This window comes from Frieseomelitta varia, unplaced genomic scaffold, assembly GCF_011392965.1.
Source record: "Frieseomelitta varia isolate USP_RPSP 00005682 unplaced genomic scaffold, Fvar_1.2 scaffold_38, whole genome shotgun sequence".
NCBI lineage: Eukaryota > Metazoa > Arthropoda > Insecta > Hymenoptera > Apidae > Frieseomelitta > Frieseomelitta varia.
This window is the reverse complement of record NW_025110123.1, coordinates 125712-147972: the sequence shown is the minus strand read 5'-3', so window position 1 is coordinate 147972 and position 22261 is coordinate 125712. Positions and strand designations below refer to the sequence as shown.

The window sequence follows — 22261 nt, the reverse complement described above, 5'->3', positions numbered from 1 at the left end:
TCTTGGTTCATTCAGGGTAACAAAAGGAAAACAACAGATTCGATATTTTAATAAATTTTTTATTGAGACAAAGAAAAGTTTAGAAAGTAAAATGAATCACAGATTTCAGAATCACGAGATATCACTCGAACAAATTCATTTATTCTTCAATTATACAGTAGAAAGGTATGGTGTATCAGATACAAGATAAAATCTGAATGTATGATCACGTTTTTTCACCCTGTGGAACAATTGAATTCCTAATCAGTCGTCGATTGATTTACGAGCTTGTTAAAGAAGCCATAAGTAATTCCATTTTGTTTAAAAAATTCTTCCCCTCCATTTTGTCCCACCGAACTTCTTTGAAAGAACCACCCAAATTTTCCCACTTTCTTTCTCTTACTAATTGTCCAGGAAAAAAATCTTTCCTAGGGGAATGAGCTATCGCAACTTGTACTCCCGTTTGTGGTTCACATCTAACAGCTATCATCCTAAAATCCCAATAGTTATTTTAGATATAACATATACATGGCTTTCTATTAAGACAGAAAGAAATTAATAAATACCTATCGCCTATTGGTGAAGCTAAAATACAACTGCTAGCATTTCCTAAAGGTTCCACTGCGCCTAAACCAAGATGCGAACTATTGGCTAGAAATTGCCATCCCATACATTTAGCTAATGCTTGTACTGCTGTTATTTGGTGCTGATAAATCTACAATAATATAAAAAGCAATTATACATATATTCAATAAAGATTAAGACAAAATGCAGTTACCTGACAAAATATCAGGTCCCGTAATTCTTGAGGTTCATAACTCATATGCATCACTCTACCATCCCGACAGACACATTTCAAAGACTTTTCTCCTATATGAACAACAAGCGACGTTCGACATACTGTATCGTATCCATGTGTTAAAATATTAATTTTTACACAGGATTGAGTAGGAGAGTTTAACGCGTTCCAATGAGAAACAATCAAAGGATCTTTTACTTCTTTTGCTATTGTATCTAAGACATATTCAGTGCGTAAACGCATGAAATAGTGTTGAGCTTGTTGAATAATTTGTTCTAAGAGAGTTTGACTTTTTGTCATTTCTAAAAGTTCATATCTATCTGCGGCTGTTGGACCAGCTAAACACCTTCTTTTACTGGGTCCAAGAGGTCCTGAAGAAGGATGTGGAAACGGATGATGCGTATTTTTGTGATGAACTTCGCGTAAAAGCTGATGCAAAGAATGTTCTAAAACATGATCATGATCGCTTTTATGAGGAGGAGGAGCGGCTGGTTTTTTGTCATTCCCCGTACTGTGACAGAGTCCTATGATTAACTGAATTCCAGGCAATACCTAAAGTTGTAAAATCTTACTTAATGTACTGTAAATAAATGCACAATCATATACGATGATCAAAAGAAGAAACAAATTACTGTTGCCATAATTTGATTGCCAACAACCATGTGAGGTATAGGCGCACGTAAATGTACTGCTTCTCTCGCTAATTGACTGAACAATTCTTTACAAAAAAGAACATTTTGTGCAGCCTCCAATTTCTGCTGCCAATGCATGTCTGCGTTGGAACTGTGTGCACTATTATTAAGTAAACTAATATTTGCACTGCATAAATCTTCTTGATCTATAAACAGAAACCAAAATTTTCCACATTGATATAATACATTGATATAATACATAGTATATAAATACATTAATGAATATATGTCATATCTAAACTAATAAATATATATTATCTGTTGCGACATACACGCACTTACCTTTTTGGCATAATACTTCTATATAAGCAACACCTTGTAATTCGCTGGGGATAGTAACTCTCAAAGCAGAAGCCTTGGAATTTGGAGGATGAGTCTGACCTGACACATTATTACCAGCACTTGGAGATGCAGGAGGACTTGTACTACTCTTTTCTTCTTCTTCTGCTTTTGTAACTTCGAACATCCCAGTCTGAGGGAATTTAGATCCAGCTATAAATATTCATATCATTAATATAATACAGTGAATTTTCAAATGATAATTTATATACACAAAAAATAACTATACCTGTTCTATAACTAAGATCACCAATGATTGAATTGGAAACTTTCTTCAAACGCCAATTTTGTCTCAATCTCAATAACTCAATATGAAAGTCTGGGGTTGATCTATTTCTAGCTAGTTCATTCTGACAGTTCTTTAATCTATCAGCACCCATCATAATAACAGATGCAGCTCCAGCCAATGCTTTCTTTCTAGCATATACTTGAATCATAGGCTTCACTTCTGCTGGTTCTTGTGGCACAGGATCAAGAACCATATAATGTTTTTCCTTTGCTATTGCAAGAACATCAGCTAGCACACATACCTCTGTCAATGCATTTCTGTAAATAAATTTATCACAGTCTTTCATACTGACAAAAGAACATTTAAAAAAATATTCAACAATATGCAACCTTAATTTATTTCTGACGCTATCCCATGGCCATAAAGATGATTGAAAAGAAGCCGAGTCTTTTGTATCTTCTTCACCCTTTTCTCCACTTTCGGATTCCTTCTTAATGTCTTCACCATTGGTTTTACTAAAATCAATCTTTTGCGCGATTTTTGCCAAGTTCTCAGACAATGTAAGAGGTCTGGAAAAATAACAATTAATTGCTTTAATGTATGTTATGTTATAAAATGTTATGTATGTTATGAATAATATGTTATTTTAACTCTGAGGTTAGGTAGAGCATACAATGAAATACAATCATTTACTATCAATTCTATTTATAACCAATCCTTTATTTAATTTTGTTAATTACTAGAAGAGCAAACTACGTACGCTTGGTAAATTTCTTGTCCATCGTATGTGATTTCTTGAATCTGATTCTCGATCGGTGCTTCTACAGAGACGTTCACTGAATACGCCATTATTGTTTTCCTGAGGTAGAGTTATCATTAAGAGCAGCGACTCTCCATCTTTTATGTACCCTTGGAATATATGTATGAAAATGGCGTATCCTTTGACAGATATATAAAGCTGTAATATAACAATGGGAATAACATATAATATATAATATACTATGTATATTAAAAACTTTTTATATATTTAAATTACATTTATGTTATCCAATTTTATAAAATTATATTTTTCTTATTTAATTCATCTAATAAGAACTTTAATGAAAACGAACTAATGAGACGATTGCAGACGATTTACTCGGCATTGCATGTATCCCCAAAAATCTAACCCCCCAAGAAGCACGTGTACTTCAGATTGAGATTCGCTGACTGAGGAGACTAAATGACAACTAAAAGCCCAAAAAATTCCCTAATGAAACAAATTGTAAAAATAAAGTGAAATATTCGAATTTATCATTGATACCGATGAATACCGATTATCATTGATAAATATATATATATTGATTTAAATATTATTGCTTCAAAAGAATATACACGTTTTATATAAATTAAAATGCCCTAGAATGAAAAATACGGTTCTAATCTTTTTAGATCCATGTAGTGACATTTAAGAACGCAGAATCGTATTTTAGCAAGTTTCGAAAAGTATAAGTTTTGCCGGGATTTCGATCTCTCATTGACGGTAACAAAGAGCATCCGGGCGAAAGAAAAAGTACAGAAATTTGTCATACGATTATTAGATTGTTGTAACATTATGTCTAAAGTGAATACGCTGTACAATTATTTTATTTCTCCTAAAACTCCTACAACTCCTAAACAATTGAATAATAAACGTTCGTCCGAAGAAAAATCTAGCACACCGAAAAGAGCAAGGGAACAACGGAACAAAGGTATAAAACAACTACGGTGAATAACTAATCCGATGTAACAATAGAACATGCGATAGAAAACATACTTTGTGTGACTCTGGGCCGCATGTATTATTGTGTCACGTAAAATTAAAATTGGAAATTTAGTAGAGAATATTTTATGAAAATATCGTATGTTTTATAATTCTATATAAATATTTCGTTTTGCTTTGATACAGTAAATGTGTTGCATATCTTAAACTATCGAATAAATGTCGCTTAAATGATACGTTATCATTCATGTTGTACATAGCAAAGACTCCGAGTAAAGGAAAGGAGAACAAGGATGTTAAAGATAGGAAGAGAGTCTTTAAAGATGATGATGATGATGATGATGATGATGATGATGATGACAAAGAAAAGAAAGAAGAAGAAGAACAAAGCGAGCTAATACGACCAAAGAAACGAAGATTAATTATTCCTGATGAAGAATCTGGAGAAGATTCTGGAGATGAATTTAAGCCTGGTTTGTTTCTTAATACATAATTAATACATAAGTCTTTTAAAAGAGAATATATATATATATATTCATTTTTATTTTCATATAAATCCAGAGAATGAATCAGAAGATTCTGATACAGGATCTGAAGGATGTACTGAAAGCGAACCACCAACTGCTAGTGAAGAAGAAACTCCTGAGGTAAACGATCAATTGCAAATACACGATATTTTTATACTAATTGATTTAATTTGAATTGTAGAAGAAGATAAAGTTGAATAAAACTTCTGGAAGAAAACAAAATGATATAAAGAAAATTCCCAAAGAAGTAAGATTATAACTATAAGTTGTCTCATTATATATATATGTATGTATGTAATATACTATAATACTACTGTTTAATCAATTGATATTTAATTAGGATAAAAAGGAATCAAAATCGCAACAACAGAATCAAGCCCAAGGTCCAAATAATGTGGAATCTTGGCGACACTTGAAGTATGATTTTCTTCAACCAAATAAAATACGAGATATTAATAGAAGACCACCAACTGATCCAGAGTATGATCCTAAAACACTTTATGTTCCTCAGGATTTTTTGAACCAACAAACTCCAGTAAGATGGAAATTTAAATTTCGTTGATATAGATATTATTCGACATATGTTATATTATACTATTTTTTTCACCAGGCTATGAGACAATGGTGGGAAATAAAAAAGAAACACTTTGATTGCATTCTTTTCTTTAAAGTAGGAAAGTTTTATGAATTATATCACATGGATGCTGTAATTAGTGTCAATGAGCTCAATCTTACATATATGAGAGTAAGTTGTTTATATTAATTTATGCGTTTAAAAATATTTGAAAGTTCTGGAATAAATGTGTTTGCAGGGAGAGTTTGCGCATGCAGGGTTTCCAGAAATTGGATATGGTCGTTTTTTAGCGAGTCTCGTAGAAAGAGGCTATAAAGTGGCTAGAATAGAACAAACAGAAAATCCAGAGATGATGGCACAACGTTGCAGCAAAAGTATGATACCAGAAAATATATTGTATATTTTTAAAATAATCAGACGCAATTCAGTTTCATTTACTGTTTCCAGTGGCTAGACCTACTAAGTTTGACAAAGTAGTTAACAGAGAAATTTGTCAAATAAGTACTAAAGGTACAAGGGTATATACTCCACAGGATGTAGAACCAGCTACGGCAAATTCCAATTATTTGTTATCTCTGGTTGAAAAATGTCCATCTGGTTCCAATATATCTCATTATGGAGTGTGTTTCTTAGACACAACAATAGGAGATTTTTATCTTTGTCAATTCGAGGATGATCGCTGCAATTCTAGATTATTAACTTTATTTGCTCATTATCCGCCAGTCCATGTAAGTATTTTTTTCAGGACTATAATTAAGATTAGATGAATAAATTTATAATATATTTAGGTGGTATATGAACGAGGTAATTTGTCTCAAAGAACTTTAAAAATTCTAAACAATGCTTTAGCAGCGTGTATTAAAGAACCGCTTCTACGTGAATCTCAATTTTGGTCGTCTACAACAACGTTGAAAGTAAGCATAATTGTACTTAATATTTCGTAATTTTGAAACCTTGTAAAGGTTTGTTTGTAAATATTCTTTTTTCTAATTTGCAGAATCTTCATGAAGGAGAATATTTCAAAAAGCCAAATTCCGAGTTTCAATGGCCTGTAGGCTTACAACCATATCTTAATCAAAGTATGTACATATCTCTTTAATACGTTTTCTTAACAAAAATTGGACTTAATGGCATTTATATCTTTTTCTTTTTTTTTTTTTTAGGTGACAGTTTAGGTTTAACACCCGCTGACGATAAAGAGTTAGCAGTATATGCATTAGGTGGATGTATACACCTGCTCAAGGAATGTCTGCTTGAACAACAACTACTGGCACAAGCACGTTTCAAAACGTATACTCCTCCAGATTTTTCAAATGAAACCTTGAAATTTGCAAATAATATGGTAATCACAAATTCGTTCAATTACATGCATGAAATTAGACAAATAATCTAATGTATATATAACTATTAGGTTTTAGATGCTATCACTATTAATAATTTGAGAATTTTCGGGGAAGGTTCTCTTATGAAGACGCTAGATCGTTGCTGTACTGCATTTGGAAAGAGGTATAGTTTAATATATTCAATAACATTATTATTTTATATTATTTTTTAATCAAATATACTTGGTTGTAGATTGTTGCGAGAATGGATTTGTAGACCATCTTGTCGTAAAAACATTATAATCGAACGTCAAGAAGCTATACAAGAATTAATGAATAATTCAGATATAGTACAAAGTGCTCGTAATATGTTAAGTGGACTCCCTGATCTTGAAAGATTATTAAGCAAGTGAGTACGAATCATTATTGGTAGCCAAAAAGATCATATATACAAAAATATTTAAATATAAAATTTAATTTTAGGATTCATGCTCAAGGGAATGCGGCAAAAATGAATAATCATCCTGATGGCAGAGCAATTATGTTCGAAGGGCAAACGTATTCAAAGAAGAAAATTCTAGATTTCACTACTACTCTGAGTGCTTTCGAGGATGTTTTAAAAATAGTTGCTTTGTTTGAAGGTAATTATGCCACTTAATTGCAATTTTAAATTAGTACATTCACTGAAAAGTATATCATTTATTTTCTAGATTTCAACAGTACATTAGTAAGTCGATGTACTAAAGTAGAGCCGGATGGCGAGTTTCCTTCGTTAAGAGAATCATTAGATTATTTCAAGGTAATTAATGTAAGTTTTTATTATCAAGTGAGATATAAATATGCAATAACATATTTTAGACCGCGTTCGATCACGAAGAAGCCAAGAAAGTAGGCTGCATCGTTCCAAAAAGAGGTGTCGATGACGAGTACGATTCCGTTTTAATGGAGCTTGATGATATAAAGAAAGATGCCGAAGCATACCTTCAAAAGCAAAAACAGCATTTCGGTGTAAAAGTGACGTATCACGGATCGGATAGAAAGCGATATCAGATTGAGATTCCAGAGTCTCAGATAAAGAAAGTTGGAATCGGTTATGAGCTTCAGTCGCAGAGAAAAGGATACAAACGCTATTATACCAACGAGACCAAGGTTTTTATTTTTTTTTTTTTTTCAATAATGGTATAATATACGTTCGAGGAAGTGACAGAAAAAAGGAGACGTTTAAATATTTTTCTAGGAATTTCTAAGTAGACAAACAAATGCCGAAGAACATAAAAACAGAGTATTAAAGGATTTAAACAGAAGAATATTCGCAAAATTCAGCGAGAAGTACGATATGTGGAATATGGCAGTTTATAAATTGTCTGTTTTGGATGTTCTTATTTCTTTGACTGAATACGCTCTTAGTGGAGATATGTGTATACCAGAAATTTGTGACGGTACAGATGAAGGGGTAATTTAATCGTTTCATATATTTATATATTTCATATAAATTAATATTCTAATTCATATATTTAAATATGCTGAGAGTTATTAAGAAAACATTTTTTTGACAGGTATTTATTGATGTTAGAGAAGGACGGCATCCGTGTATTCTTTCGGACACATTTATACCAAATAGTACTTTACTAGGAACCGATAGTTCTGCCTCTTTCATGATTCTCACTGGACCAAATATGGGTGGTAAATCAACATTGATGCGTCAAGTCGCTCTTCTTACTATAATGACACAGATCGTACGTTTTTAGTAATATATAATATTTTAGACGGTAAACAAAATACTGACTTTTGTATCTCTGGTAGGGAAGTTACGTTCCTGCAAGTTCCTGTCGTTTGACTTTAGTAGATCGTATTTTCACGAGGCTCGGAGCAAATGACGATATTTTGGCTGGTCAGAGTACTTTCTTGGTAGAATTGAGCGAAACTGCCGCGATATTGCAGCACGCTACACCATACTCGCTAGTGCTGCTTGATGAATTGGGTAAAAATTATACGTTCGATTAAAATTACAATGCAATACATCAGTAAATATGATATTCGCTGTTAATAGGTCGTGGTACGTCGACGTATGACGGTACGGCAATAGCCGCCTCAGTTGTAAATGCACTTCTGAAATTGAATTGTCGCACCTTGTTCTCTACACATTATCATTCTCTGGTAGAAGATTATAAAAATACCAAAGAAATTACTTTAGCCCATATGGTACGTAAATGAGTTTTATATTTTTCAAGATTCTGTTTGGTTTCTCTCTAAATTTTTTAAAAGTACTTTCGATATTATCTTGTCCTTTGCAGGCATGTATGGTAGAAACGGAGGAACAGGATGAAGTATCTCAGGAGACGGTAACATTTTTGTACAAACTTAGCGAGGGAGCTTGTCCAAAATCATACGGTTTCAATGCTGCTCGGTTAGCTGGTGTCCCACCTGTAATTACAAACAGAGCGCATGAGATCTCGAAGAAACTCGAACAAGAGACCAATCAAAAACATGTCTTCGCCAGTCTGTGCAAAGCGAACGGAACAGCTATAAGGGATCTGATCGCTGCGATGTAAAAACCAAATCGTTCGATAACGAATATTTATAGGAACATTTAGCATGTAATTACACTTTCACAGTATTACGTATTTTTTAATATTTTATAAATTTATTTCGCTGAAGCTCGATATCATTTGATATTCGTGTATATTTTGACAATAAAATTACTGGAATGAAACGTCAACTTGATAGTCAACATCATTTGTAAGCTGTGGACGGAATGATGGATAAAAGGAACAACGATTGTTGCTTACAAAATTTTATTAATCAATGCCAGAGTACAAAAGGGCTACTTATGAGACGAGAATACGATGAAATACAAACAATTTTCTTACTCACACCAAAACGATGAAGAAACATTTCTTCTCTCTCTCTCTTTTTCTCTCACCTTTTCTCAATTTTTTTATTTCAAGTGTAAGAGGAATCGTGTGCACGAGTATCTTACTGTGAAATAATAAATACAATTCCTTATGTGTTATCGTGAAACAAGGAAGAAGCAAATAGTGAACGACTATAAAAAAAGATGAATGATTATTGGTTAGGTTACGTATGATAAGAGTTACGTAGTGTCTCTGCGTTAAGAGGATCGTAAGTGATATACAGCGATAAATAGGATCCATGTAAATCCTGACCGTTTAAGGAGTATCTGCATGTATAGTAGGTTACTACGGTATGATTAGTAAAATTGCAATCTTCTCCAACATTTTAAATATGAATAGATATTTATGCCTCGATGTGCAAAATTTTCTCTCCTTTTTCACCTCTTTTTTTTTTCTTCTTTTTTCTGTTTTTGTATTCGAATGAACAAAGAAACTTAAAAACAAAAAGGAACTGTGCTCTCTATAGAAAGTTACGCGAATGGCGTATTTATTAATTCATGCAGAAGAAAAAACTAGATACGCTTATTAAAAAGGCACGGAAATTAAGAAAGCACTTGACCTTGTTTTCTTTTTTAATGGGTTACACATATGATGTACTTTTATTATTATTATTAATATTAATATTATTTATTATTATTATTATTAATATTATTACCTTTCTTTTTTTCATCTTTCGAGTAACATATGCCTACTTCTAATATACAATTCCGAGGTTCCGTCAAACATTTTCTAGGTTTTCTTTTTTTTTATTTTATTTTTATTTTTATAATAATTCATTATTATATTCTTGAATCAAGGACTATCTTTTTCCTACTTTCTGGACGTTCATTTTCTTTTTTCTTCTCTTCGTTTAATTTTTGCTATATTCAATCGGAATTTTTTTTTTTTTTTTTTTTTTTTTTTTTTCCGAAGAAAAAAGACCAACCGACAACAGTCTATCGAATTCAAGGGAGCGTGGTTCCTGGTGCTCGGTTTTTTTTTGATTTCTCGCCACCCAGTATTAAAGAAGTAAAGAAACGGGAAACGAATGTTATCATCGATCCTTTCTACGTGATACGAAAATTCATTTTATACAACGAATGATAGAAAAAAACTAAAAATCAACTTTCAAACGAATCTGAACTCTAGCAGAGAATAGTTATAACATTAAAATAAAAGAAAAAAGGAGGAATAAAAAGATGCCTAGAAAGAGATATATATATATAATCAAGAAAAACGAATGCAGTTGATCTTTTCAAATCAAATTCATAAGAAACTCGCGTTAGACTTAAACTGGCCTTCCCTTTTTTTTTTTTTTTTTTTTTTTTTTTCTGTTTCTCTTCGTCGAGAACGAGGAACCAATCGCTCCCACAGTGTGAGTCTTTCTTTTTTTTTTCTTTTTCTTTTTTTCTTTTTTTTTTCTACTACTGGAATCGAGTTTTCGGAGAGCTCTCGGTTTTCCTCCGAAATTGCCGGTGCTGGAAGGGGGTTTTTCCGATCGAAAGGAGGATGGCCGATCGGCGGCTTCGTCCGCGAGGCCGCGTTTTTACCATAGTCCAGATGAGTATCCACCGGGTGGCACGCGTGTGCGTGCCGGAACCTTCGCTGCCGGCGACGTGTCGTTCGACTTCTCGCTGGAATTCGAGCTGGACGTTCCGTTTTGCACCGCAGGCCCGTTGTTCTGCGACTCTGCGTAGCCAGTTCCGGTTACCGGGTTACCATCTGCGAAGAACATTGATCTCGATCAGTGAAACGTTGCGGAAATCGAGACAGCCCGTGCCTCTCCATTATTACATACGAGATGTTTCGTTTAATTCAGAGATAAGAGGAGAGAAGTGATACAAGACGTAGCGAGGATGAATTCTTCAACACGCAGAGAAGGATTTTAATAGTCGAAATTTATGCAAACTTTCGGGGAGACGAAATATTTTATTAATTTAAAGACAAGTGAAAATGATCGACGAACAAGTAGCCCAAGTGTCGGGAAACTTGAAGTGCGATGAATAGAAGATAAATCTATAAAATTTCTACGGATTCAATTATTTCGATTGTTTTACGGTTGATCCTCTATACGTGTCTATCTCTTTTTTTTTTTTTATAAAAGAATAACGTGTCTGTATCACTTCTTCGGCTCGTCTGCTCTTATTGGAACGAATCGATTCGAGATCAAAGATCGACGGAACTGTACAATGGGTGAATCACGAAACAATTGATTGAAAGTTGCCTTTGCTCCTGTGAACTTCATTTCATTCCTTACTTTGTAAATTTTTGTAAAATTTTGTTAGAAATTTATAAAGCAAATTTTCGTACCTGGCACATTCTGACGTATTCATTTATTTTTATTTTTGTTCGTTTATTTTCTATTGGGATCGATTGATTTGTCCAAACGTTCGTTTCGATGATACCTGTGATTCACCCTCTGTTTCTCTAATGTTTCACTATTATGAAGACTCGAACAGTTTCTAACTTGACTTCGTCTAACTCAATTCAATCGGAAGTTATAGTTATATATACATCAAACTATAACAAATTCAAACAACACCTTTGAAAAGAGATTGCACACTATCTGTCATATTCTAAATTCTAACGAAGAAAAACAAAAAAATCCTCCTCTTCTACATCTATGTATTATACATTACACTTCTTACACCATTGATAAATTCCAGTCACAGACTACGTGTTTCACACCTCGGACGTTCAATCAACTACAAAAATCTTAAACAAAAAAAAAAACCGCCTAAAAACTTCTAATCTCTTCTCCGCCTATTTCTTCGTTAATTCGAGGAAAATCGATTTCGAACTCGCATGCAATCGCGATCGTCACAGGCGTGCAAGAAACCACCGTTTGAAACGAAACGGATCGGGAGGAAAAAGAGAGGCGTGTTAACAAATCTCATCTCGACGATTATCACGCATTCTTACTTGCTCCGTGTAGTTCCTACACGGCGAGATTTCTGATGATATCCTGTCACAGGTAGTGTGACCACTACCAACACTATCGTGGAGAGATATATATCAAGACCTCGCAAAAATGCGAAATCCACATACCGATTCTCTCGTGATTTTTCTCTTGCACGGCCGTGAAAGGGTGACAGAGGCACGCGGTTAATTCACTCGACAGGCGATTAAGCGTAAAAACGCGTGAAAAGGTACAACCGGTCGGTTCCGATGCACCGATAAAAAGGAACGATCGGACATAAAATATTCGTGAGAGCCAAGTTAAGGACTGCGCGCGAGACGAGGAACTTGTAATCGTCTGCTGCGCGTGAACTTACCGTACCGATACTACGGACTATTTTGTACGTGAGTGTAAAATCGACCTATGGGAAACAACTTCGGTCTCGGAGAATTGCTCGAGTTCTGTGTTCTACTTCTAATCGGAGAATTTTTCTCGATTGTTCTCTCCTCCTTGACACTTTCACGACAGGCGTTTATTATTTTCGTTATTGATATAATTATTAAAAATATTGGTATGAATGTTAGTATTAAAAATATTAATATGAATATACAAACGAACACTAATGTAAATCACGATGGACTTGTACAGTTATCTTTGTGTCCAAATAGAAATTAATATTCATTTTGTGTTCGACATTGTAAGAAACGAAAGTCTGGAATCAGCCACGTTGACGGCTGTTCGATTATTTGTCAAATTTCTACAATGATATATTTCATTTCAAACGTCCCGCCGGGAAAAGTGTTCGCGAGGTATGTAGCTTTTAGATCGAACTCGAGCAAATCTCAGACGTAAATAGATTGCGGACGTTTATGCATCCTTCAGGGGAGAATTTGAGAATGCAGAAATTCGTAGAAAATATAATGATGTGTAATAATATAAAATATAATAATATAATAATAGAGATATAATATTTGTCGAAAGTATTAATTTAATTTATTTATTTATTTTGGTATGGTTTCCATCTGCGTTTCGTTCCCTTAATTGCGTTCGAGGGAACTTTTAAATTCGTCCAAGTTAAATTCCTGGACTCTCAAAATTCCCAAATTCAAAAATTTCCAAACTTCTGAATTCGCCAATTCCCCGATTCTGAAGTTGTTAAATTCCTAAAACTTCTGAAAATGCATAAACATCCGCGGTAAAATTACGAGGATTGTATATATCTATAAGATTATCGTACAAATTAGAGCAGTGGATGATTCTGTAAATTTCGGACGGCAATCGATAATGTGATAAAAGTATCATTCTCGAAAGAATTTCGAAATTAATCAGCGAGTATCTCAGTCTCGTTGGAAATCAAAAAAAATTTCGTAACTTTGTTTCAAACCATCAATTGCCTTCCGTCTATGGGGACAAGGTGAATCATGGGAATTTTTAAACGTTCTTCTTTCTAGGGGGTAACAAAAGTTAGAAAAAATGAAACACTAGCGCTAAGATTAAGCCCGATTACTCCGATTGTTATTCTGAAACTAATGCTAAATAACACGTAATACACAAGAAAAGAAACACATAAAGAAACAGTAATAAATCCAATCCTCTTCGTCGGGCAGCAAGAAATACACAGAAATTATTGGTCGACCAATGCTACAATAAGGAAAAGAAACGATAAAGTAAAAAAAAAGGGGAAAAAACTGTAAAGGTGAAGGCTGAAACATCAACTCGTAAAAACAGAAAATCAAATTTTATATCTCCTCCCTTCTTTTTTTTCTCTCTCTCTCTCTCTCAGCACTGTACAAAATTGGCAAAGGATAACTCGTGTGAAAAGAACTGATCGACAAAATGTTCTATTTCACGCTAATACTTAATTATTAATCATTCACGGAGTGAGTCATGATATTTCTGATTCATCGCTGAGCAGTCGAAACGTACTGATTCTCCCAGACAACATAATAAAATCCTCAGACCGCTGGGGGTTCAATCAAGTATTCATAGAAAAGCCTTCTGTAATTCTAATCCAAATAAAGTCGACCCCAGTCGCTCACACAGTTGAACACACAAATACGCCGTATTTTATTTGACGGATTAGGGGTTGGACCATTCAACCCTTGACAATACTAAAAGCCATTATCCTGCACTTTGTATTCATCGCCTGGGAGTAAACTATTGGAGGTAAAACGTTGAACCGATGCCATTCATGTTGTAACTGAATTCTCAAATTCCTGAATTTTCAAATTACTAAATTTCTTCTAAAAGATTTCTAAAATCCTGGATTTCCAATTTTTTTTAGAATACCAATTTCCTGGATTTCTAATGTCCTAGATTCCCAAATCCCTGGATTTCTGTAGTTCTAGATTCCTAGATTTTTAGAATCCTGAATTCCTGGATTTCTAAAATCCTAATTTCCAAAATCCCTAGATTTTTAAATTCCTAGAATATCAAATTTCCGAATTTAGAAACTACTAGATTCCCAAATCCCTGGATTTTTATAGTCCTAGATTCCTAAATTTCTAGAATCCTGAATTCCTGGATATCGAAAATCCTAATTTCCCAAATTCCTAGATTTCTAAATTCCTGGAATATCAAATTTTCGAATTTAAAAAGTACTAGATTTCCAAATCCCTGGATTTTTATAGTCCTAGATTCCTAGATTTCTAGAATCCTGAATTCCTGGATTTCTAAAATCCTAATTTCCCAAATCCCTAGATTTCTAAATTCCTAGAATAGCAAATTTTCGAATTTAGAAAGTACTAGATTCCTAAATCCCTGGATTTCTATAGTCCTAGATTTCTAGATTCCTAGAATCCTAATTCCTGGATTTCTAAAATCCTAGATTCCTAAATCCCTAGATTTTTAAAATTCTAGATTCCCAAATTCCTGGATTTCTAAAACCCTGGATTCCCAAATTCTTGAATTTCTAAAATCTTAAATTCTTAACTTTCTAAATTTCCAAATCCCCGAATTCTCTAAATTCCCTAAAAATTAAATGTTCAAAATGCTCAAAATTTCTAAATTGCCAGATCTCCAAATTCTCAAACTCCTAAATCCCAAAATACCCAAATTTCCAGATTTCAAAATCTCTGAATTCTCTAAATTCTCTAAAAATTAAACGTTCAAGATGCTTAAAGCTTCCAGATCCTCGAATTCTCAAACTCCTAAATCCCCAAATCCCCGAATTCCCAAAAAATTGAAGAAAAATTTCATTTGTTAACAGTTGGCACTCGACTCTCGAAAAAAAAAAAACTCTCCAAAGATCGGTGATCCCTCGACAGTTTTGTACAGTACTGCAGCGTCTTTTTCTTCCGTCGTTACCTGCTCGATGGAAAGCTAATCACGCGATACTTCTCACACTATGTCTCGAGGTTTCTCGAGAACATGAGAATGAAACGAACCGATCTAGGGGCGAGTGAAAGCAATAACAAAATATATATATATATATATATGTGTGATACTTATACGTGAAAGATGAAAGAAGGTGAAAGACATGGTTGACATGTCTATTGTCTTGAACAATAAAAAAAAGGGGGAGATGGGGGGGGGGGAATATAAAAAACAAAAGAAGAGTGGGTAAACGTTACCTCGACACCTTCGTGCGCTGCGCCTCACAGGCGTCACGTCAACTCCGTCTCCGGTGACCGGGTTGCGCGTTAAGCAGGATGATCCACCTGCCAGGGTTCGAGCGGGTAGGAAGGCGCAGAGGACGACAGTTTCACAGCCGGTGCACGCAAAGCGACACGCGCCAGAATTTCACCACCACCACCACCACCACCCCCATGCACCGACACACAGGTAGCAAAATCCACATCACCGTCACCCAACCGTGTGTATATATATGTGTTAGTGCGCGCGACTGTTCGCACGGACCAATGGGAGATACTCTTGTCTTATCTTTTTTTTTTGGAATTTCTTTTTATCTTGTGTATGTATGTGTGTATGTGTGAAAAGTAACGAATATTTGAGTGGTTGAGTTATTCGATATTTGAACATTCGAAGCTTTGAGTCTCTGAACTATCGAATATTTTAATCTCTGAGTCGTGGAATCATGAATTTCTCCAAGTCTATTTTCGAATTATTAAAAAGTTTGTGTCCCTGAATCTTTGAATGCTGAATATTTGAATAGTCGAGTTATTCAGTATTTGAACCTTCGAGTCTTTGATTTCCAAACTGTAGAATTTTTTAATCTCTGAGCTGTGGAATCATGAAATCTCCGAAGCCTATTTTTGAGTTATTAAATCTTTGTATCACCGAATCTTTGAATTTTTGAATGCCGAATATTTGAATAGTCGAGTTATTCAGTCTTTGAATTTCTGAACTATCGAATTTTTTAATCTCTGAGTCGTGGAATCATGAATTTCTCCAAGTCTATTTTCGAATTATTATTAAAAAGTTTATGTCTCTGAATCTTTGAATGCTGAATATTTGAATAGTCGAGTTATTCAGTCTTTGAATTTCTGAACTATCAAATTTTTTAATCTCTGAGCTGTGGAATCATGAAATCTCCGAAGCCTATTTTTGAATTATTAAATCTTTGTGTCGCCGAATATTTGAATAGTCGAGTTATTCTGTCTTTGAATTTCTGAACTATCGAATTTTTTATTCTCTGAGTCGTGGAATCATGAATTTCTCGAAGTCTATTTTCGAATTATTATTAAAAAGTTTATGTCTCTGAATCTTTGAATGCTGAATATTTGAATAGTCGAGTTATTCAGTCTTTGAATTTCTGAACTATCAAATTTTTTAATCTCTGAGCTGTGGAATCATGAAATCTCCGAAGCCTATTTTTGAGTTATTAAATCTTTGTGTCACCGAATCTTTGAATTTTTGAATGCTGAATATTTGAATAGTCGAGTTATTCAGTCTTTGAATTTCAGAATTATCGAATTTTTTAATCTCTGAGTCGTGGAATCATGAATTTCTCGAAGTCTATTTTCGAATTATTAAAAAGTTTGTGTCCCTGAATCTTTGAATGCTGAATATTTGAATAGTCGAGTTATTCAATCTTCGAATCTCTGAATTTTTCGAATTCCTCGAAGTCTATTTTCGAATTATTGTTTATTTCTCTGAATCTTTGAATTTTTAAACCTTCGAGCCTTCGAATTTGAATTTTCGATTCTTTAATCTTTAAATCTTTGAATTTTCTAATTTTTAATGTTTCTGTATCTGTAAATAACCGAGTTTTTAACGAATCATGGGATCTCTCGATCTCAGAGTTCCTTACACTTTGAACAGCAACGTGAGTATCTGGAATTCGTCCGTGCGAAGAAGAACGGGTACGAACATAAGAGAAAACCAAGAGTATTGTTACACTAGTACTACGTATGTGTGAAATAAAGCAAGCAAAGGCAAACGAAATTACAGAGCAATGGAGTGAAGAACAGAGAGTACCAAGGTTAAAACACAATGGAAAGAAAAATTACGGTTCTCAAGTATGTTTCACGAGTGATGAACGCCACACGCGTGAAATCCAAGCAACGTGTCGTAATGAAGAATTTAAAAATCATTAACAACGTGTGACTTATAGTAAAGAAAAAAAAAAAAAAAAATTGAACAGACAATTACAAATCTCTCTCTAGGAAACGATTTCGTTTCAAAAAAAAATAATTCTCTTTGTTAATAATATCTCGAAACAACATCACAGTGAGATAAAAATAAAAGAACAAGGTTTTAACGTGATTGAAAACAATTCTCAAATCGATCGCTTGAAAAATCGACGAGAAACAGATTACTTGTCGCAAGCAGAGTGTGTGTCACCGTGTATAAAAATTATAATTCTAATTTCGCAACAGACCCTGTATTTTTCGTTAAAAAAAAAAAAAGAAGAAATTTTCGAGATTTGCGTTTTACGAAATATCATATCTCATTAAGTTTTCTGAAATTTCTTTTGATTCCTACATAAAAAAAAAAGGAAAAAAAAAGAATAAACTTAAATCCAATTGTGCCAAATGAGATTCTAAAGGACGCCAACTGCGTAATTGTCGACTTGATTTGCATTAATAATCGCGTCGAAATTTTTCATAAAAAAGTAAGCACGTAATACGTCGCTTGATTGATTCAATTTCGTTTTCAGGTCTTAAAAACTTACTGTATAAATCAATGACAAAAAAAAAAAAGAATTACTTGTAGAAATATAGTTCTCACATTTCTTGCTACATGTATCTTTTACAAAAAAATTAAAAAGACAACTTTCTTTATCATTTCAAAATTCCTTATTAACGGAATCGTGCGTGATTACTCACCGTGAGTCGATAAGTAATGTAAATCAAGCTGATTTTCCCCCCCCAAAAAAGGAAATCTGCGTAATCAACCGCGACCACCGCGTCAATTAAGAAAGGAACAACGTGTAGGAATGAGTGTCGTGTCATCTACTTGAACATGTCTTTTTCTTTTTTTTTTTTTTTTTTTTTTTACACACTTACGAAATCGTTTGATTCTCCTAAAAGCTGCTTGCGAACAATTCAAGAGGACGACTTGGTAAAAGCCATGGATTAGTCACAGAAAATAAAAAAGAAAATAATAATGACAATAGTAACAATTGTCCCTTCGTGTCTCGCTAGCTCCACAATAATAAAAAAAAAAAAAAAAGATCTGATGGACAATTCTTCACCGTGAAGAAAGTAATCGCGAACCGCGATGTTTCAAAGGAACGCGTGAAAAATTCGGCGAATCGTGCGCTAATTTTCAAGTTGAAAATTTCAAGCGGAAATCGACACACGTGATGCGTATGTTGTGTAACCCTCTATAACCAAAATTTCGTTCGCTTACGAGAGAGAAAGATCGATAGTTCGATTAAATTTTGAAATTCAATTTGGCAATCAATAATTCTCTGGTAAAATTTTGGATCCAATTGAATAAACGAATGATGGAAAAATTTTAGAATGACAGGGTATAATGGATAATGATAAAATATGTGTTATTAATCTTTCAAAATCTAACATCTGATCTTACACTGCACCTTCAATTTATAAAATTCTAAGTGCCCTCCTGTGAAAATTATACTCCACCAGAGAATTATAAATAATCGAATTCATTATAAATAAATCACTGTACGATAGATTAATCATTTAATCGTTATATAATAAATAAATTGATTATCTGGTATGAAATACACTAACATCAAAGTACGTATACATGTATATATATATATATATATATATATGTATATACTTTGATATTAAAAATAAAATTTTACAAATACATTACAGACAAATGTCGAGATGTTATAGAGGGTTAATATCGAGAAGAGCCTGCGACACACAGACACATACGTATTTTCAAGGTAGCTCGAATACAGTGCGAGTTATATCGATATATATATATATATCTGTCGGAGCAGCAAATATCAAGAAAATCAACGAGAACGAATAAACGAAAAAGAAACAGACAAAAATTAAAAGTGATATATTACTCGAAAGCTAAAAATAATTTGTCTCGAAAAGAAGTCACGATACCAAGAACGAGTCACGACCGAGAGGCGTGAAAAACTATAGTATAACAGATTAAGCCGTTAAAAAAAAAAAAAAAAAAAAAAAAAAAAAAAAAGAAAAAGAAAGAAAGAATTCGTTCCACGTTTACGTTAAATTGGTAAATTGGTAATTGCGTTGTACGCAGAGTACAGCTTGTTGCTCGAAATAAATTGACTGCGCAAAGCGATTATGGGGGTTGCCTCCACCATATATTATGAACAGTAGTGTTTTGTTAACTGGCCTGTCTAAAATTTCTGATAACTCTTGAGTTTGTTGAATACTATCTGCATTTATTTCATTGTTTTATCACTGGCTAGTTAACAATGCACTGCTATAATATTATGCTTAGCACTAGAACTACCAGAGTGGAAAATTGCAATCTTTACGGATATAATTTTTGATCCGTCAATTCCGTTCATTATATTTGATTCACAATTTTGTTGAGTTTGTTTATTATTTTTTATATAAGTTTAACCCCTTGCGCTGGGAATGACGTGCCACGTTTTGTCCCAAAACTGCAATATTTCCTCAGTTTTAAGTATATTTATAGTATATATTTTTTTAATTAATATTTTTATAGCATAGTATATTTGTAGTATAGCCCAAGAAAAACAAATGGTGAGTCTATTACTTCTTAATAATTTCTATCCAGACGATATCATACCGACGAGTTTAAAAAGAAAGCGACGAATTATTGTATACGGTATATGGTCACTCGTTATGGTCCGCCAATCAGTTGCCAGCGCAAGGGGTTGAAGTAGAACTCGAGTCATATTTCTATGCTAAACAAATTCACATTCCGTGGCTAAAATTTGATTTTCAATGATAGAAATTACTCTTGAAAACCAAAACTAGTCGAAAGTTGACTCGACTGTCGTTTAATACAACCTCCTATCTGCAGTTCTACTGCTAAAACCTCGCAATCAGTTCGATACAAATACAAGCGTGCGACACCGCTCACAATCAGTCAATTCATTTCAAACAGACATCACTAACCGAAGCGAATTTCCAAAAAAAAAAAAAAAAGAAAAAAAAAAAAAGAAAAAAAAAAAAAAAAGAAAAAGGTTTGAATATGCTATAGTAGTTTCACTTGCTTCTTGAGGTCTGTGAGAAATATAATACCTGGCACATTTTAAGTATTCCGGTGGTCATGAATGCATGCTACAAAGTTTGCTACCTGCATACTCCTGTAAATTACGAAATGACAAAGGATGTTCTTTTCACGTACATATTTCAAAACCAAGAATACTTTGTCGAAATGTCTTACAATTAATAATAGTAACAAAGGCTTCAGTGGCAAATGTCAGTTTCGAAAAAAACGTTTTTGAACATTTAAAAGTGAAATATTTTGCGTGGCAAAGATGCAAGACTGTTATGTTAATGTTAAAAAATTTGATATTTCTACTTGGTATCATTAAAATAAATGAATTTTAATTACAATCTTTTGAGATTCTTGTTTTACAGAATGGTGAAATACAGAAGAAAAAAAATACTATTTTTGAACACTCTTCTGTATTTATGTAATTCCAAAAAGAAATATATAGATTTATATATGTCATAAAATACAACTATTGAAACGGAAAGCGTGATTTTTATTAACATTATATGGCTATCAATACATTTTCAAAATTAACCCTTGTCGACGTCTGATTAATCGTTCTTTAAGGTACTGTAACCATATTTATTGGACACTTGTAAAAAAAAAAAAAAATAAAAAGCTTAAATTCCTCGAGCGAATGGTCATGTTACAAGGTGAAGCTTCACTCGCTAACTCGAGTTGCTTGCTTAAACGTCTGCAGAATTACAATTTATCACAGGCAAGTAAGTCTTGTCGTATTTTTTTTCCACATGATTACGCTGCAGGCACCGAACTATCTGTCGTCTCGATGCAAGAATCACTGTTAGTACATTTGTAACCAACGTTCAATCATTTCGTTAACAATCCTCTCACGACTTCGTTTGTATTTTTAAAAATTCTAATAAATAATATTATTAAATAAAGATAAACTTCTATCTGTTTGGACATAATTGTGACTTTTACTATTTCCTTGTGAAACATATATTAAAATATTATGAACATTGTAATTTGTTCGCTATCTTTAGATAATTCTAAAGAATAAATGCTCTTTTTTTTTTTTAGAGAATTTTTATATTTTTATATTTCCCATTTCAAGCTGATCATTCCTCGTTTGTATGCGAACTTGATATCAAATACTTGTTTCAAGCTTGCAGCAGCAGATCTTTATAAATTTTTTTGCCGCATTGGTTTACGACGGTGAACCGAAAGCAATCAACTGCAGGTGCCCTCCTCCCTGTGCAATTTACTGCATTTATCGACGCGACCATCCAGACCGTGTTTCTTTTTTCCCCGAAATTTGTTCTCGGAAACCCGAAACCACAAGAAGAGAAGGTCGGTGCCCCATAATTACTCCTTGCATCAAACTCAGACGTGCAACTGATAAAACGTTATTTTGCCTTCGACTCAAAGGATCTTCTTCGTTCGTATCATGAACAGCGAATTTCTTCGTATCCGTATAATATTCGTAGAACTATCAATTATACAAAATTTTATTATTTATTTTTATATTTGCAATCTTAGACAATCTGAACAGTTTCTTTCTTAATTGAAAAGTGAGAGTACTGTTTTTTTTTTTATAAATCTCTTATTCAGAAAAAGATCTCTTGAAATTAGTATAAATACTGTATATATATTCATACATTTGTAGAACATTATTACATAATATTAGTGTATTATACAAATTATATACTAGTATAATATTAGTGTATTATACACTAGTATATACTAGTA

General features: G+C 33.3%; 2 protein-coding genes and 1 long non-coding RNA gene across 4 annotated transcripts; 1 reads left to right on the top strand and 2 right to left on the bottom strand.

Annotated features, from left to right (window-relative positions):
* Positions 1-38: 38 nt before the first annotated feature.
* Positions 39-3221, bottom strand: LOC122531201 (mediator of RNA polymerase II transcription subunit 17). Its single transcript, XM_043658932.1, has 9 exons — positions 3075-3221; positions 2799-2996; positions 2428-2607; positions 2039-2355; positions 1753-1962; positions 1411-1616; positions 758-1330; positions 546-694; positions 39-470 (listed from the first exon to the last, which is right to left on the bottom strand). The coding sequence occupies exons 2-9, from the start codon at positions 2885-2887 to the stop codon at positions 260-262; spliced, it is 1935 nt and encodes a 644-aa protein (XP_043514867.1). The 5' UTR covers positions 2888-2996; positions 3075-3221; the 3' UTR covers positions 39-259.
* A 261-nt stretch (positions 3222-3482) lies between these two features.
* LOC122531199 (probable DNA mismatch repair protein Msh6) lies at positions 3483-10136 on the top strand. 2 transcript variants are annotated; one of them, XM_043658931.1, is made up of 21 exons: positions 3483-3768; positions 4040-4252; positions 4341-4426; positions 4488-4553; positions 4647-4841; positions 4917-5051; positions 5119-5254; positions 5328-5608; positions 5669-5794; positions 5878-5959; positions 6044-6222; positions 6292-6386; positions 6456-6611; positions 6686-6843; positions 6913-7001; positions 7061-7351; positions 7440-7655; positions 7759-7938; positions 8006-8183; positions 8253-8404; positions 8497-10136. In XM_043658931.1, the coding sequence occupies exons 1-21, from the start codon at positions 3633-3635 to the stop codon at positions 8752-8754; spliced, it is 3408 nt and encodes a 1135-aa protein (XP_043514866.1). In that variant the 5' UTR covers positions 3483-3632; the 3' UTR covers positions 8755-10136. The 2 variants fall into 2 exon arrangements, with proteins under 2 accessions (XP_043514866.1, XP_043514865.1); XM_043658930.1 differs by having other exon boundaries at positions 4335-4426.
* Positions 7708-18438, bottom strand: LOC122531204. Its single transcript, XR_006307218.1, has 4 exons — positions 18406-18438; positions 15568-15654; positions 7989-10818; positions 7708-7921 (listed from the first exon to the last, which is right to left on the bottom strand). It is a non-coding gene; the product is annotated as an uncharacterized LOC122531204 (long non-coding RNA).
* Between the last annotated feature and the right edge of the window lie 3823 nt (positions 18439-22261).